This window comes from Sorex fumeus, unplaced genomic scaffold, assembly GCF_029834395.1.
Source record: "Sorex fumeus unplaced genomic scaffold, SorFum_2.1 ptg000008l, whole genome shotgun sequence".
Classification (NCBI taxonomy): domain Eukaryota; kingdom Metazoa; phylum Chordata; class Mammalia; order Eulipotyphla; family Soricidae; genus Sorex; species Sorex fumeus.
In genome coordinates, this window is record NW_026606065.1 from 8,910,832 (window position 1) to 8,928,762 (window position 17,931).

At 40.0% G+C, this 17,931-nt stretch overlaps 1 protein-coding gene across 2 annotated transcripts in view; it reads right to left on the reverse strand.

The window, feature by feature from the left end:
* Window positions 1-17,931, reverse strand: part of MYO6 (myosin VI) — a 147,199-nt gene that overhangs the window by 33,898 nt on the left and 95,370 nt on the right. For both annotated transcript variants that reach the window (XM_056108666.1, XM_056108660.1), the window contains exons 14-20: window positions 16,756-16,847; window positions 14,901-14,973; window positions 13,144-13,271; window positions 12,091-12,186; window positions 11,003-11,176; window positions 6,665-6,703; window positions 4,259-4,352 (exon numbers count right to left, since the gene is read on the reverse strand). In XM_056108666.1, coding sequence (XP_055964641.1) covers window positions 4,259-4,352; window positions 6,665-6,703; window positions 11,003-11,176; window positions 12,091-12,186; window positions 13,144-13,271; window positions 14,901-14,973; window positions 16,756-16,847 — 696 coding nt within the window. The remainder of the gene's footprint in view (window positions 1-4,258; window positions 4,353-6,664; window positions 6,704-11,002; window positions 11,177-12,090; window positions 12,187-13,143; window positions 13,272-14,900; window positions 14,974-16,755; window positions 16,848-17,931) is intronic.

The following is a 17,931-nucleotide window of genomic DNA, read 5'->3' on the forward strand; positions in this document are numbered from 1 at the left end:
TGGCACACATTCAAAAGAACAAAAGCAACCTGTGCTGGTGTGGATGTGGGGAAAAGGGGATGCTCTTTCACTGTTGGTGGGAATGCCCACTAATCCAGCCTTTCTGGAAAATAATATGGACAGTCCTTCAAAAACTAGAAATTGAGTTTCCATATGACCCTGCAACACCACTTCTCAGGATATATCCCGAGGATGCAAAAAAGCATAGTAGAAATGACATCTGTACCTATATGTTCATTGCAGCACTATTCACAATAGCCAAAATCTGGAAACAACCCAAGTGCCCTAGAACTGACGACTGGTTAAAGAAACTTTGGTACATCTACACAATGGAGTACTATGCAGCTGTCAGGAAACATGAAGTCATGAACTTTGCTTATAAATGGATAGACATGGAGAGTATTATGCTAAGTGAAATGAGTCAGAAAGAGAGGGACAGACATAGAAGGACTGCACTTATTTGTGGAGTATACGACAACATAACATGAAGTTGACACCTAAAGACAGTAGATACATGGGACAGGAAGATTGCTCCATAGCTGGAAGCCTGCTTCATGAGCAAAGGGTGAAGGCAGCTGGAATGGAGAAGGGATCACTAAGAAAATGATGGTCTGAGGAACCGGTCGGGATGGGAGATGTGTGCTGAAAGTAGATAATGGACCAAACATGATAACTTCTCAGTATGTGCATTGCAAACCATAAAGCCCAAAAAGTAGAGAGAGAGTATGGGGACTATTGTCTGCCAAGGAGGCAGGGGGAGGGTGGGAAAAGGGGGATATTCGAGGTGGGGAATGTGCACTGGTAGAGGGATGGGTGTTTGATCATTGTGTGATTATAACCCAAAAATGAAAGCTTGTAACTATCTCATGGTGGTTCAAAAAAAATTTTAAAAAGCTCTATTATGAACAATTTTGTGACTCATGGTGCCTTAAGTAAAAAAAAAAGTATTTAATAATTTTTTTAATAAGGACAAATGATTAGCCATTTGGAAAACAGAAACAACACTGGATTCTTATCTGATTCCTTATAGTGGAATTAATTTCTGTTGGTCAAAACTTTAACAAAACGAGGATATTTTAAAAATGGATTTTAAGATTTTTAAAATAATCTCAGAGAAGAGATCAGAGAGAGAGAGAGAGAGAGAGAGAAAGAGAGAGAGAGAGAGAGAGAGAGAGAGAGAGAGAAGTTCAGGTAGAGCATTGGTCTTGCTACCTAGGCTTAATTCGCAGCATCCTATATGGTCCTCCTAGTCCGGCCAGGAGTGATTCCTGATCATACAGCCAGGAGTAACCCCTAAGGACTACATCGTGTGGGAGTTCTTGCAAGAGATAATTATAATCAATGTTTAAGAGAGTCAATCTGTCATTGACTATCAAGATGAGGAGAAAGGAAAAAAAATAAACTAATCAGGGCTGGAGCGATAGCACAGTGGTAGGGCATTTACCTTGCGCACAGCCAGCCTGGCCGAGCCGGGTTCGATTCCTCCCCTCTCGGAGAGCCCAGCAAGCTACCGAGAGTATCTCGCCCGCATAGCAAAGCCTGGCAAGCTACCTGTGACATATTCAATATGCCAAACACGGTAACAATAAGTCTCAAAATGGAGACGTTACTGGGCCCACTTGAGCAAATCGATGAACAACGGGAGGACAGTGTTTGAATCAGGGCCACAAAGATTGTACAGTGGGTAAGGCATCTGCCTTGCATGCAAGCGGGTTCAATTTCCAGCAATCCCAGCAATCCCAGCACCACCAGGAGTAATTCAGTAATTCAGAGTGCAGTGCCTGGAGTAATCTCTGGGCACAGCCAGATGTGGTCCAAAAACAAAACAAACAAAAATCAGTAGTTAAGGTTTTGTAAATATGTTAAAGGGTAAATCCAGACAGGTTAGAAGTGGGGAGGTGGCAGAAGGCTTGGTGGCATGTAGTTAATATAATCTTTTTTTAAAAAATTACCTCCTCAATACAAAATTAGATGAAGGGTACTTTGAAATGAATCCATTCAAATCGGAATTCTGAAGTTTATGTGGTCTTAATTTTACAATAAATTGAGAGGAATATATCAAGGAATCAGAAAATTAACAGTTAAAGAGGTATTATACGCCCGAGCTGGCTCAAGAAAAAGTGGTTGACAGATGTGTTGGGGACTGTTATAGGTAGAAAGGTGGGTAGGAACAGAGAATACTCATGGAGAACAGGAAGCTTAAGATCCAGATGGCAAAAAAAAAAAAAAAAAAAAAAAAAAAAAGATCCAGATGGCATCACATCAATGTCTTGAAAGAGGAAGCCTCAGTTTCCCCTTCCCAGTGAGACAGAAAACCAGACTCCGCTTTGTGCCTCAGGGTCATGAGTTTACAACCTAGTAAGAAAAACATGCCAATCCCCAAGGGCACGAACATAAAGGTCCGGACATCTGACCACAGATAACAGGGATGGTTCAAGTAAGAAGTTGTGTTAACCCCCTTTTTCACTTCTGTCCTCTACTTGCTTGCCCAGGGCCATGAGAATGGCTGGGAACACCCAGGCACAGAGGCAGAAGGGCATAAGACTTAAGGCACTCAGGGTTCCAAGCCCAGGGAGTGATCCCAGCTTGAGAATCGTCAGCGCTGAATCCCTTGTATAGAGTGCCCTCAGAGCTGAGTCCTTTGTCTGAGTGTGTTTCGGTGTGTGAGTAAAACCTTGATATATCTGTCCTGTCTGTGTGTGTCTCCATTGGCAGCTGGGCTCAGGCTTGTGGCCACTTAACACCCACTTTGGGAGCTTCTTTTCTCTTCTCTTCCACTTTCCCATAAACTTTTCTACTCTCACCTCTGTGTCTAAGCATCTTTATTATTCAATATTTTCTTTTTTTTTTTTTGCATCAAACCCAGAGATACACAAGGGTTCCTCCTGGTTCTGCACTCAGGAATCACCCCTGGTGGTGCTCAGGGGACCATAGGGGATGCTGGGAATCAAACCCAGGTCCACCACATACAAGGCAAATGCTCTACCCACTGTGCTACTGCTCCAGCCCCCTCAATATTTTCTTTCTTGAAAATAGTGAGGAACCTGGGAATTGCGAAGGAACAGAGACGGGCTGCCACTGCTTCTGTCTCACCTGCGCCAGTCTGGCAGGGTGAGGGTTAGGAAGGGAGAGTTTAATCAATATATAAAGATGCCCAGGGCACTGTGCTTCCTTCAGGAAAAGGAAGTGATGTAGGTAGGTAGATAGGGAAAGGCCCTCCTCAATGAAATTCAGGTTCACAAAACTTCTAGGAGGAAAATTCTAAGGCTGATCCACCTGTGGATGCAGGAAAACAGAAACTGTGTAAGACCTTTAGCAGCAGACCCTGAGGAGACTGGAACCCTCCCCATGAAGTTCCTTAAACCCATGGACCTCTCCCTGAATCCAATTAACTTTAGTGATTCAGTCCGGAGATTCAGTCCAGGGCTGGGGCTGAGAGTTCCAAGCCTGCTCGGATCGGGGCTGAGCATCCTCCACCCAGATCCTCCATCTTCCAGTAGGCACGGGTCACACCCTCCAAATAAAATCTATTTATTTCACTGTTTGTCTACTCCTGAAATTCTTTTCTTCGAGGCGAGACAAGAACCCAGTAACCCTGGATCCCGGGTGGCAGAGGTGGATGGGGAGAAAGTGACCATCTTTCTCCTTCCTGCTTCACATGAGTCACCCGTGGGGTCCACCGACATCAGAAGGACATCAAACACTATCTCCTGACCAAGTGATGTGTGAATGAGGAAAAAACAGCTGGACTGAGGAGACCTAAGGAAGTCGGCTCACTTGAGATTTAGGTTGACAATTAATGACGGCTTCATGCAATTTTATATCAATGGTAAAATTTTGATTGTATTTCAGAATAAGTCATACTCCAATATTGCTCACATAATTTTCCAGTGATGCTGTCTTATAAATAAAGGAACTATACCGAAAATCTTATTGGGCTTAAAAAATAAAAAAAAGTGTGAATTACTTGAAAACAATAGCCTTGCTGTATTTGGGCTCCAACTCCTGCCTGACACACAGATAAGGTAAGGTAAGGTAAAGGCCCTCCCGTTGATCGTCGATTTGCTCGAGCGGGCCCAGTAACGTCTCCATTGGAGACTTTGTTGTTACTGTGTCTGGCATATCGAATACTCTCGGTAGCTTGCCGGGCTCTCCGAGAGGGGCGGAGGAATCGAACTCGGGTCGGCCATGTTGGCCGCTTGTAAGGCGAACGCCCTACCCGCTGTGCTATCGCGAGATTATAAAAGCATGGAAATACCTGAACATTGAAGTTGAGACAAAATCTGAGCACCTTCAAACTGGTGACTTGTCATCTTTAAATTCGGTTTGATACAGCGAATAAAGCTGGACCCCTAGGAGAATAAAAATGCTTTTACATACAACTTCTATAAAAACATAAAAATCTTATTTGTATTCATATCCACTAGGTTTCCATGCATATTATCATGAATATATGAACTTCTTTTAAAGTAATCACTAATGAGGCTGGTTGTGGACACGGCTCACTGGTAGGGTACAAGAATGAGACCTGGGTTCATTCATCAGTACACAAATAAAGAAGCAAACAATGTTAAGATTTTTTTACCATATATTTGTGACTTAAAGTTTTGAATAAATATCTATCATTTATGTTAATCATGTTAGAAATACAGTGTTTCAAATCTGAGCATCAAAAACTGCTTTTTAGGAAGAAAATTCTGTATTATAAAATGCTTCAACATATTTAAGCAATGCATTTCTTATGTGGTCGTTATTCTATATCTAAGAGTGTTTACATGCTTCATTTTTATGACAAGAAAGCTGCTGAAAGATAGTACAGTAGGTAGGGCACTTGCCTTGCACGCGGCTGACCTGGTTTTCATTCCGGCATCCCTTAAGGTCTGCCAAGCACTGCTGGGAGTAATTCTAGACTGCAGAGTAAAGAGTAACACCTTGGGGGCTGGAGCGGTAGCACAGTGGATAGGGAGTTTGCCTTGCACGTGGCCAACCCTGGGTTCGATTCCTAGCACCCCATATATATGGTCCCCACAGAACTGCCAGGAGTAATTCCTGGCTGCATGAGCCAGGAGTATCCTCTGTGCATCTCGGGGTGTGACCCAAAAAAGGAAAAAAGAAAAAGAAAAAGAATAACCTCTAATGTGTGGCCTAAATAACAACAACAAAACATCCAAAACTACTCCACAGAAAGAGAATTAAATAAATTAACTCTTAAGAAAGTTCACAAAGGCAGTTTGTGAAATTGCCCCAGGGGATATGGGCTGAGGTTCAACCTAAGATCTAAGCACTGCTGGGTGTGGTCCCCAAACTCCTCACCCAAAACTAAAAACAAACAAACAAACTATATATATATATATATATATATATATATATATATATATATTAGGTCTTACATGCACTATTATACAATTTAAAGTTTTGTTGGTTAAGCCTTTTTTGCTTGAGCGGACCCAGTAACGCCTCCATTGGAGACTTTGTTGTTACTGTGTCTGGCATATCGAATACGTCACGGGTGGCTTGCCAGACTTTGCCGTGCGGGCGAGACACTCTCGGTAGCTTGCCGGGCTCTCCCAGAGGGGCGGAGGAATCAAACTCAAGTCAAGCCTTTTTTAAAAATTTAAAACACATTCATTTGGAATCATCATTGGATCATTCTGAATGAGGCTGAAAAAATTCCTTCAAAGCAGTAGCATCACAAAGTTGAACACTCACTTCAACAAGAATTTAATTTCAAAGTATCAAAATATTTAGGAAATTCTTCGTTTCATAATTCATACAAGAAGCCCAGATTTTGAAGCAGTGCTATATTTGGGAAATAAAAATAAAATATCCTCTTCCAAACCAACCAGCAGACTTGGTTTTTAAAGATGCTTGGTCTTCAAAAGACAAATATTTGCGAATAGTGAGAATATTAAAAAGAACTTCGTACTGGTTACTAAAGTATGTCAAACCGTTAATTTTTCACCAACTGAATAAATGTCTTTTCAAAATGACCATTTGAAAAAGAAAACATTTCAATTCTGTGGATTGTTTTTTTAAAAGTCATATCTCAAAACTGTGCCTCATTTAAAGAATCCACATGGAAAAATTCTTCATATGGTAAAATTTTCACTAAGAAATAGAATGAAGCACTAAAACGTCCAGTCAAAAAGCAGGATTCTAGGAAACCCTGCCTCCACAATAAAGGTAGAATATTAATCTTTATTTTTCCACCTTAATTTTTTCCTTATAGTTATTTTCACTTTCCCAAAACCTCAAGAAATCTTAACTTGGTTGAATTCAGGGAATTTGATAGTTGTAAAATAATTAAACATCACATATATATATATATATATATATATATTTTCCTGTTATTCAAAACTAACCAAAGGGGTTGGGAGGGTGTGGTGTTCAGGATCACATTCAAGAGTGCTCAGGGATTTCTCCTGGCTCAGTGCTTAGGGTGCTCCTGTCTACTAAGCATATATGCTGATGAGGACAGAACCAAAGTCAGCCATGCGCAAGGGAAGTACTCTTATTTCTGTACTACCTCTCCAGCCCTGAGACTGATTTTAAGTGAAGGATACTAAGCTTAACTGCATTTCTAATTATTCTAGGTTTACTGGGCTTCCTTAAGCAATCGTTAATGATAATTTGAGAGAATATTTTTCAATGTTTGTATACTCACAGTGCTTCGAAGTTTATCCAGAAGTAAATTTAATTGTGTCTGTGAATTAAAAAAAAAATCAGTTGATTGTTTCAAAGAGGAAAAGTAAACTATCATAAATTCATATTAGCTCTCCAACATTAGGTGAAAACAACATGCAATGATCTTGACATGTTACACATCACGACTGGACAGTTTGGGTATACAAAATTTAACAAGTATCATGCAAAAATGTATGTAATGCCACAGACAATAACTTATTACACTTATACAGAACCTGTATAAAAGACTGAAAATTAGCAACACTAAAAAAAATATACATGCACACTTGCAAATGAGCTGAATGAGGGAAAAGAACACAGGCAAGGAAGCACATAATAGACATGGCAGGGCTGACTCAGTTAGAGACAACAGAGTGGAATCTGAAGACACAGGCAGGTCGGATTTAAACACATGCAAGCCAGGTGCAGTCCGCGCCTCTCCCCATTAAGAATGAAGACAAGTTTAAAAATATGATATATTATGCGAATTTTTCTTCTTAGTATAAAATTAGCCCGCCTAGCTAGAGAAACTTTTTCTACTGTTATAAAACTTTTTAAATGTCAATTATTATTATTTTTTTTAACTTGGGCAGTTTTCTCAAAAAAATAAACTGACAGTGAACACTTCAGGTTGCTAGGCCCTCTTGTCGTGGATTTTATTTATTTATTTATGTATTTTTGGTGATTTTTGGTGTTTTTATTTTATTTTTTGTGGGAGGGACTTCCAAACAGTGCTCAGGAGGTTTGGGGACCAGGCTCAGAGACAGTCAGACAGTCAAGCCTGATGGGCTGGGACCCCAGGGTGAGCTGGCAATGCTGAGGGGAACTTGTGCTACAGGAGATTAAGGAGGGTCCCAAGTAGCATGCTCATACCCCTTAAACCCAGATAATTTCCACTAATTTCCACTGGTTCAGTACTTTAAGATCACATGTTTACTGCTTCTCAAATTAAGTATGCAAAATCCTGTTTATTAGTACTATAACAAAATGTTCATTGTACTACTTAGAAATTATATAAATATGCCAAATTATCTAACTTATTGGAGCAATCACAGCTATAACAATATTATATATCAGTGTAACTATACTAGTAAATATTAATCAAAAGCAATACTTTACTGATTCCACGAGTCAGATACCACTTCAAGCTTTTCATGGCGTTACCGTATTTAAAGTGCACAATTCTGATTAGGGATATATTACCAGCTTCATTTTACAGGTGAAATCACTGAGATCCAGAAAAACAACTAATTTGCCCCAGATCACAGAGTTAGTAATGGCAAAACAAAGATTCCAACATAGGTCTGACATCAATGTTCACTGTTTTACCCCCCACACCACAGTAGACTTCAAATAACATATAAAAATAGAGTGAACATGTCACTGGATAAAAAATATATATTCAGCTGCATCTACTTATCTGCTTGGCAGAGTTCTAACAATGCTAATTAAACTGGACCACCACCCAACTGAAAGCAAGTAAAAGATCTACCAACGTGCAAAGAAAAAACTGTCACAAACACCAGTCTTAATTCATAGACCAATAAGCATTGTATTCTCCCCTAAAGCAGAGCAAAGGTAAATCAGAAGAGTAGAAGCAGCAAAAATAAACTAAGAACATCTGAAAGAGGAGGCAAGAATGTCAACATTCCAATAACAGCAGTCAAGGAACACAGGGCACCAAGCTAAACTAAACTGCTTTGGCAACTCATGTTTTGCAGGGGTTTTTTTGTTTTTTGGTTTTGGGACTTTTTTTTTTTTTTTTTGCTTTTTGGGTCACACCCGGCAATGCACAGGGGCTACTCCTGGCTCTGCACTCAGGAATTACTCCTGGCGGTTCTCAGGGGACCATATGGGATGCTGGGAATCGAACCCAGGCCGGCTGCGTGCAAGGCAAACGCCCTACCCGCTGTGCTATCACTCCAGCCCCTTGCAGTTTATTTTTTAGCATACAATTATTCATGCGTATATTGACAGGACTAAATTTCTGTCCAGAAGACTCACTTTTGCTAAAAGTCTAGCAATAAAAGGATTAGATTTCATAATCTAAAAAAAGTCACTTTTAAGTAGAAAACATTTGTTTCTCAGGAATGTTGGATAATCAAAGTCATATTCTATATGCTAATCTAGCCCTTTTTTTTTGGAGGTTCTAAGACCACATCCATGGTTGCCAAGGGCTTACTTTTGGCTCTGTGCTCAGAGCTCACTCCCTGAAGCACTCAAGCACTCAGGGAACAATGTGTCGTGCTAGAGATCAAACGGGCTCGGCCACATTTTAGGCAATCACCTTACTTCCATTCTATCTCTCCAAGCCCCAAATCTATTTGGTTTTTATGTCTCATATACACAGAGTCTAATCAGATGTTCCTGCAACATTTAAAATAAAGATTAACTTATTTTATTTAAAAAAAAAATCGTAGAGGGGCTGGAGTGATAGCACAGCAGACAGGGCATCTGCCTTGTACGTGGCCAACCTGGGTTCAATTTCCAGCATCCCATATGGTCCCCTGAGCACCGCCAGGAGTAATTCCTGAGTGCAGAGCCAGGAGTAACCCCTGTGCATCACCGGGTGTGACCCAAAAAGCAAAAAAAAAAAAAAATCTTAGAAAAATCTTAGAAATATTTTATTATGAATAATGTCACAGCTTTCTGTTGAATATGCAAAATACCTCTTTTGCATCTAAATTTAAGAAAACATAAAATATTTTAACTAGGGCTGAGGAGATAGCATAGCTGTAGGCATTTGCCCTGCATGTGACTGACCAGGGTTTGATCCCCAGCATCTAAATATGGTCTACCAAGAACTCTGATAACTTAGTTCAGAGCTTGAGGGAATCTCTGCGCATTACTGGTTGTGCCCCCCTCCCCCCACACACACAAATTTTAACCAAAGTATTGCAAGAATAATTGTTTTTATTTGTATTGTCTATAACTGCAACATGCTCTTGTCAGCAAGACTACTACAATATTATATAGGAGGAAAATAATTAATAATACCCACTTCACAAAGATCAATGCACTTTTTCTAACCAAACTCTTATAATGTCTATTGAGGAACTTGAGACTATCAAAAAAGGGAAAAAAAAAGAAAGAAAAGCATTTCTCAAGACAATTAGGAACTCATAACTAATTAACAAAGTGGATGATAAAGTTAAAGACTTTTTATTCAATTACCTGAAAACAGGCCCTCTCCTCTATGTTTAATCTTTTAAAATACATAAATTATTTATAAGCATGGCTTATTAAATTAATTATGGTCCATTTCAATTTCCAAGGAATTTCAGAATGATTATATTGCTATTATTCTGATCGTAAAATACTTCTCTATTTTACATGTAATAAAAATGATAAAAACCAAATAAGTTTTTATAAATGATATTGTGAAAATGTATAAGAAAAATTAATCCTAGTTCTTTGTATTATTTGACAGAAGTTTTAATCACTAAACTTTTGAAGCTTTTGAAAAAACATTTATTGTCATTTATGTAACATGCTTACAAGAGTTTTAATGTATTAATGTTTATACTACTGATGTACAAAGTTAACACACCTTCACCACCACTAAAAGGCCCAAGACCCTCCAGTACTGTCCTGACACAATAGTTTTTAAAAAGCTCTTTCTATCGTAAATATTCAACAATTAGCTGTGTTTGATTTCTTAGACCTATCATGTGAACATTCCTTATTACAGCTCAAAGAGTAAATTCCTGGCCCCAAATTAATGTTTTAAAAAGTTCAAGGAAAAGTCAGCAAATTAAAGGATTTGCCATACAGAGCACTTTGTCTTTTACAAAAAGCATTAAGCACATTTTAGTGTAGTAAGCACACCCAGAAAGCACCGTGAGTGATGGCTCTTTGGAACATGGCAGCCACTTGATAAAAAGGAGTCCACGAAGCTGATCATTTACCTGAAGGCCCTGGCTGTGCCTGCTTTTCCTCTCTCAACTCAACTAGTCCTCTCTAGACACTCCGAGCTGGACTACTCCAGCCAAAACAAAACTGCTGAATGAGGAAGGAAACAGAAAACACAGGGGAAAGAAAAAGTTGGAAGGTCAACCAGGCAGTAAGCAGAAGTCAGAACATTCGGAGAAGCAATCAGGTATGTTAAGCACCAAGAAAGAACACATTCATAAAAAGAGGAACATTTTGGTATGTTCAATTACTCTTGCCTACGTAATGTTATTTCGCATATAAACATTAACAATCTATAGAGTTTGCTACTGCACTTCAGTTGTGGGATTGCTACATCGTTCACGATCAACTATAGAACAGTTCGTTTTAAACACAGCTAAAATTATTACTAGTTTAATACGAATACCTTGAACTTGTTTCCCACGCTGATGAAGCTAAGTTTTCCTGCTTTTTGTTTAGTATCTTTGTTGTTATTTGTGGATGATTCAAATAATTCCCGAATAAACTTATCCCTGGATTCACATATTAGGGATTCAAGAGACATGTGTAAAGCATCATTATTTTTCTCCACAAACTGGGTCTGAAAAGATAAGCAAAGAGAAATCGCTTGGACAATCTGGTGAGAATTTCCCTGGACCCAGCAATATCCAGTCAAATATTCTGGGATAAGCGAAATTGGCCACAGATGTGTTGCCCAGAAAAGTCCCCACCAGCCAACGTGAACACGAAGAACATTTAACATTGAGGAAGAGAGGAACCAACTTTCCCATTTTATTTCTCTTGCCCCCACGCCTGGCTGTCCTCGCCGGGGACCCTTGGAAGGGGGCGGGTTGAGTTTCCCTCCCCACCCTGAGCAGAGCCCCGGAAGCCAAAGACCTCCAGAACGAGCCACAACCATTCTGAGATCATTACCGGCAGAGGAACAAAGGCATGCGGGTCCCGGGGCTGAGATCTCCAAGCCTGCTTGGATCTGGGCTGAGCATCCTCCACCCAGATTCTCCATCTTCCAGTAGGCAGAGGTCACACCCACCAACTGGACCCCTGGTGTCGTGTAATCCCATCAATGGCCAAGACCCAGAGACTATAAAACCCAGCTCCTTACTTTGGACAATCTGGCAGGCCACCGAATGTAACCTGCCCACAGGGCAGAGTCCAGCAAACTCCCCATGGCATACCCAATATGCCAAATACCAGTAACAATGATGGGTCCCATTCTCCTAACCCTGAAAGAGCCTTCATTTATGGCACTTTTTAAAATCTCAGGGCTAGGATGAAGGAAACGTTACTGGGGCCTGCTCGAGGCAATTGACAAACAACAGGATGATAGTGATCGTGATCGTTATTTCATTTTTTGGGGTGTGTATGAAGTATTACTTTTATATAACTGTTTTATTCCATTTAAATACAAATAGCTAGCTGTGTTTGGAGGTTGACCGTACTTCACAGAACAACTTCGACATCAAATGGTTTTCTCCTGGTAAAAGCTATACTCACTGTTTCATAGCACACAGCCCCTGCAAAATGCCTGATAACGAAGCCTTCATCATCTCTGATGTTCCTATGAATTGCCAGCTTCGACTTCCGGGGAATCTGAAAGAAAATGAGTATGTTTGTTAAATTACAGTAAAATACCTAATTTCCTTTAGGAGGCATGAAATGTAAAAGACTTAAAACTGTAAGAACTATAAGGGTAACTTTTATACTTTTCACAATCATTCTCCTTTTAAGATTTCAACATGCAAATGAAGGGGCCAGGAAAATAGTGTGAGGGGGTTTTGGCACTTGCCTCACTCACAGCCAAACGTGGCTGGGCTCCGAGCACTTCAGGAGTGACCTCTTAGCACAGAGCAGGAAAAAAATCCTGAGCACCACCAGGTTCACCCTAAAACTGCCAACAATGCTGCGCCCACCAGGGCTACACCTGACAGCACAGGGAGGCTCCAAAGTGCCAAGGATTGTGTCTCATTCTCTCTGCACTATCTCTCTGCTTCTGATAAGTTTTTTTTTATTAGTTTCTAGTTTTTCCTACATTATCTTTTTGCACTGCCCTCCCGTTATTCATCAATTTGCTCGAGCGGGCCCAGTAACGTCTCCATTTTGAGACTTGTTGTTACTGTGTTTGGCATATTGAATACATCCCGGGTAGCTTGCCAGGCTTTGCCGTGTGGGCGAGATACTCTCGGTAGCTTGCCGGGCTCTCTGAGAGGGGCGGAGGAATCGAACCCGGCTCGGCTGGGCTGGCTGCGCACAAGGCAAACGCCCTACCGCTGTGCTATCGCTCCAGCCCTCTGATAAATTTTTTGAAAGGTCTGTCTTCTCCCCCAAGAGTTTCAATTTCTTTTTTTTTTTTTTCCCTTTTTGGGTCACATCTGGCAATGCTCAGGCGTTACCCCTGGCTCTGCATTCATGAATTACTCCTGGCAGTGCTCAGGGAACCATATCGGATGACAGGGATTGAACCCAGGTGGGCTGCCTGCAAAGCAAATGCCCAACCCGCTGTGCTACCGCTCCAGCCTGAAAGTTTCAATTTTGAAACAGCAAACTCACAGTAAGTCGGAAATGATCTTTGTGCTTCTGGTGAACGACAGATGTAAAGTGCTGATCACTTGACTGGGGAAGGCGATTTTCTTCATCCAAAATATCCAGTATTCCTACTAACTTTGCTTCAATTAAATCTATTTCCCGAAAAATTAAAAGATGAGAGGGTTGAAAATAATTTTTTAAAAATGAAAAGGTAAATATGTATCATTTGAACGATATGTGAGCAGTTACTGATACCACATTTCAAGGACAGGGTAAAAGCAATGTATTTCGTAAATATTCTCTCAAAATCTCGACAGAAAGATGACTTTTATTTCAAATCTGGCAATGGATTAGAGAACTGGGATTTAGGGTATCAACAGGTTTTAGGAAAACAGTTCAATAACAAAGTATCTACTGTAAGAAGTATTCCATTTCTAAGTCAGAAAGGACACTAAGGAATTACAAAGTTCTACTGTGCCAAGCTGGTTCTCCTTATCTGAAAGGAAATAAACCTGCAGAAACTTTTGCATGCATAGATTTTATTACTGCCTATAGAAATTAATTCAAATAGTCTCTAGTAAAATTTTTCAATAACGGAGCATTTTTTCCTTCAATTCATGTTATTTGAAATTTCTCCCTATTCAAAAATAACAGTAAAACATAAACTTCTTACATATAATATATAGGAACTGTTCACTAGGACAGATTTTAAAAGCTAGACATGTGAAAATGTATCAAGATTCTAACTGCATTAGCCAGAAAACGATGCCTTTTGGGAAATTACAGGTGGTGAAGTAGGGCAGGCTGATCTAAATTATAAGTGAACTGTGCTGTCAAAGGATGTGGAACTGCGCTGAAAAAAATGTGAAAGGAGAAAGAATTATAACCAGGATCATACAGTGGAATGCACAGGTGAATTCTGAAAAAGAAGGCAAGATGTGTGTGGAATGCTGAACAGAGCAGAAAGTCCAAGTACCCTCAAAGGTTAGGCAAAGGTGAAGTAACATTACTATTATAATCCTCTCTTGTTCGATTCTAGTACATCAGGTACTGATTTGACAGTTAAATGGGTTTCCAAAATAAGACTTACCCAACAGTTGATTTTACAGACAGAAAAGAAAAGGAACGCTGAAGACTAGCTGGATGGTAAGGAGAAATGTTTCTTTATTAATTAAAAACAGACTGCCCTCCACTATTCTGAAGCTAACTTGCAAGCAGCCAGGAGAACAGAACCAAGAGAATTTCGGATCAACAGAGACAAAACCCAATGTCACCTGGAATCCTGGTGAAGAATGAACTTCCTCATATCAGATAATAAATCCTTTTACTACTGAAGCTACTTATTTTCCTTCTTATTCACACATTTGATGCTTAAGATAATCTCAAACAAAACAGTAGACTTTGGGGTTTTTATTTATTTATTTATTTATTTATTTATTTTTGCTGTTTGGGTGACAGCCAGAGAAGCACAGGGGTTACTCCTGGCTCATGCACTCTGGAATTACTCCTGGCAGTGCTCGGGGGACCATATGGGATGCTGGGAATTGAACCCGGGTTGGCTGCGTGCAAGGCAAATGCCCTACCCGCTGTGCTATGGCTCCAACCCCTGAAACAGTCGAGTTTTAAGATAACTTTCAGCAGAACTGAATTGGATGTCTTGGTAAAAAAAAAACAATTTCCAAGCAGTGCTAGAAAAGATCAAACACTAAGCAAAGAAAAATCACTAGTAGAAGCATCTGCATTTCTGCATTTCCCTATACCAGAGGGAAAAGCATACCTACCTATGCAGTCCTGATTATCCACATAGTGCACTTCGTTGACACCCAGACCTTCTTTTTGATAGAGTTCTTGCTCCTAAAACAAAATAATCACTCTCTTAAGTCCTGAAGACTCTGTGATATGAATCCTATTCATTGTTTGTACCATTTCTTGTCATAACATCACTGATAAGTCAGTGTGCAGATATTCATACCAATTATTTCCGGGACTCAGTCTTCTACTGTTCTTAAAACACACGGTGCAGCTTTATGTAAGTAACTGCAGAAACTTACTCATAAGCATTCAGAGATCCAAGGAAAAGGTCAGGGTTTTTCAAAACTTTTTAGCAATTTTAAACTCAAACTTCCTCAGAAAACTAAGCAAAGTTCAGCAAACTTTTTTCCTCTAATGGGCCTAACAATATAATCGGCATGAGTCATATCTATCTGTCACAACTACTCAATTATGCCCATGCAGCACAAAGGCTGCCACAGATTAACAGTGAAGGGCAGGCATGGCTATCTTCCAAGAAATTTTATTTGCAAAATAAATGACATAAAACATTCGTTCCAAGGCCCAGGGCCATAGTTTGTAAGAAAGTTTATAGATCAGCTAAAGAAATAAGCTTCCTTCTGAGTTAAAATTTTGCTCTGAAACTTCAATTTCAATAGTCCTATGTTATTTTTCAAAGACAGTTATAGCAAATATGTAATCTAAGCCCTTTTAATTTTCTTTTAACTTCACTATCTTCATTTGCTAAAAAATTTCAAAGAGATCAAAGAAAAGAAAAGGGGAGGTTTTAGTAAGAAAATACTGTGAAATTTAAATTCATGGTTGGATAAAAGATGAGCTTGTTTACAAATCAAATCATACAGAACCTCTTTACCTCACGCTAAGAAATTATAAGGACCTAGGATGCATCTCAGGGGTAAAATTCATGGCTTGTATATATGCTCTGTGTTGCATCAACAGCGCCAAAAAAAATAAAGAGAAGGATCGGATAGCACATGGCAGTTCAGGGGCAAAGGTGCATCCCTGCACTATATGGTCCTTCAGCATCACCAGATACAGCCCTAAGAGCCCCCAAGCTCTGGGAGCTGCAGACATGAAGGCCCCTGAGCTCCACTAGGGCTAGGGTGGCCACAGGGTCTGAGCATGAACCCCCAGTTCCACTGGCCATGAATCACTAGGAGGGTACATTTCACTTGAGCACTTGGGAGGTTTCCCACCACCACCCCAAAAATGATAAACTTTCCTAGACATGGTGGCAACATGGTAGTGCCCACAGTTATTAGTAGAGGCAGAAAGTTTCTTACTGCCAGGACCAGAAGTGTGTCAGGCCAACGGCACATCCCGGGGAGACTGGGAATGCACCTGACAGTGCGCAGGAAAAGCCCTGCCCAAAGGCAATGATGTCCCCTCAAAATCTCCCAATGCAGTGGCTTTCCTGCCATAAAGAGAGAAAGGATAAGGAGGTAGCAAGGCACCAAAGTACAAAGAGGAAGGATGGGAGATACCAAGAACTGGGATGAGAGTAGAAAGTTGTTTGGCAGTAGCATGAATGGAGACAAAAGGAATCCGAAAAAGAAACAAGCAGAACTTTAAATCTAATGAAAGGCACTAGTAAGAAAGCAACAGATGTTCACTCCTAAGGAGGTACCTATTAATTTTATCCCTAATCGTCAACTGTTTCATGAATAGGCCTGGTGTGCATGAACAGCAATTAAAAGGTATTGGGGCTTATGCCAGGCATCTTTGATTCCCTGGATAATCTTATATTACATATCCCATCAATCAGGGCAACTGTGACATGCCTTGGCTCTTTGAAATTTAAATCATTTCATGGAGTACTTGTATTAAGTCTATAAAGGCAATTACCTCCTTGAGAATCCTCTCATTAAAAAATTGTTGAAGCTTTTCATTGCAATAGTTGATGCAAAATTGTTCAAAACTGTTATGTTCAAAGTACTCTGAAAACATAAAACCAGAATTAAGCGTCACCATCAAATCACCTTTGTTAACAAAATTTCCTTTAGGATAAAATCTTACTGCTTCGGTGGTTATTTTAAGATTAGGTTAAAAATACATATAACTGTTCCCTATTCCCTAAATACTCTCCTCTCAAGACTTTGATTTTGTTAAGCATTAAAATGAACTACTGAAAAAAACCTTGGATTCCCTTAATGAAAAAAAGTATTTGTCAGATGAGTAAGTATAATATAGTTAAAGATACAAAACATAAACCACGTATTTTAAAACAATGTTGAAGCACAGGTGTGAAAGTGATTAATCAAAAAATAAAAATGGCTAAAAACGCAAGTGTTTTAAAAGATACTCTTCTGTATAAAATTAGCTATGAAAAAGTGGTTAAAGGCTCAGTCATTGGTAAAGATGCCATCCAGAATTTTCAAATCCCTGCGAAGGAGGAACACCCTGTTTCTTCTCTTTTACATCCTCAGCTGAGATGTTTTTTTTTAAAAAAAAAAAAAAAGGTAGACTTGCAAGAGAAAAGCTTCAAAATGTACTTTTAAGCTGCATGTGACCCAAGAGTCTTCATAAGGAAATGAAGACCCAAAGAAACAGTAAAATGCATTAAAGGGGGACACAGTGTGCTTAGGACAGGACCTGGTGTCCAGAAAAGCACAGTTGTGAGCTACTGAATGACATGTCAGCAAAGATAGATCACAAAGAGGATGGCAGCCCTTGGCCCCCTCCACAGGGACAGGCACTGGCTTTGTCTGTAAAAGAAATGTGACAGTACATAAAAATATTCCTCAGGGGCTGAAGCGATAGCACAGCAGGTAGGGCGTTTGCCTTGCACGTGGCTGACCCGGGTTCGATTCTCAGCATCCCATAGGGTCCCCTGAGCATTGCCAGGAGTAATTCCTGAGTGCAGAGCCAGGAGTGACCCCTGTGCATTGCCGGGTGTGACCCAAAAAGCAAAAAAAAAAAAAAAAAATATATATATATATATATATTCCTCAGCTGTGGGGCACCTGCACCTTGGGGAGGGCAATGCCAAGTTCCCACGCTGCTGGAACCCTGGCAGCCACA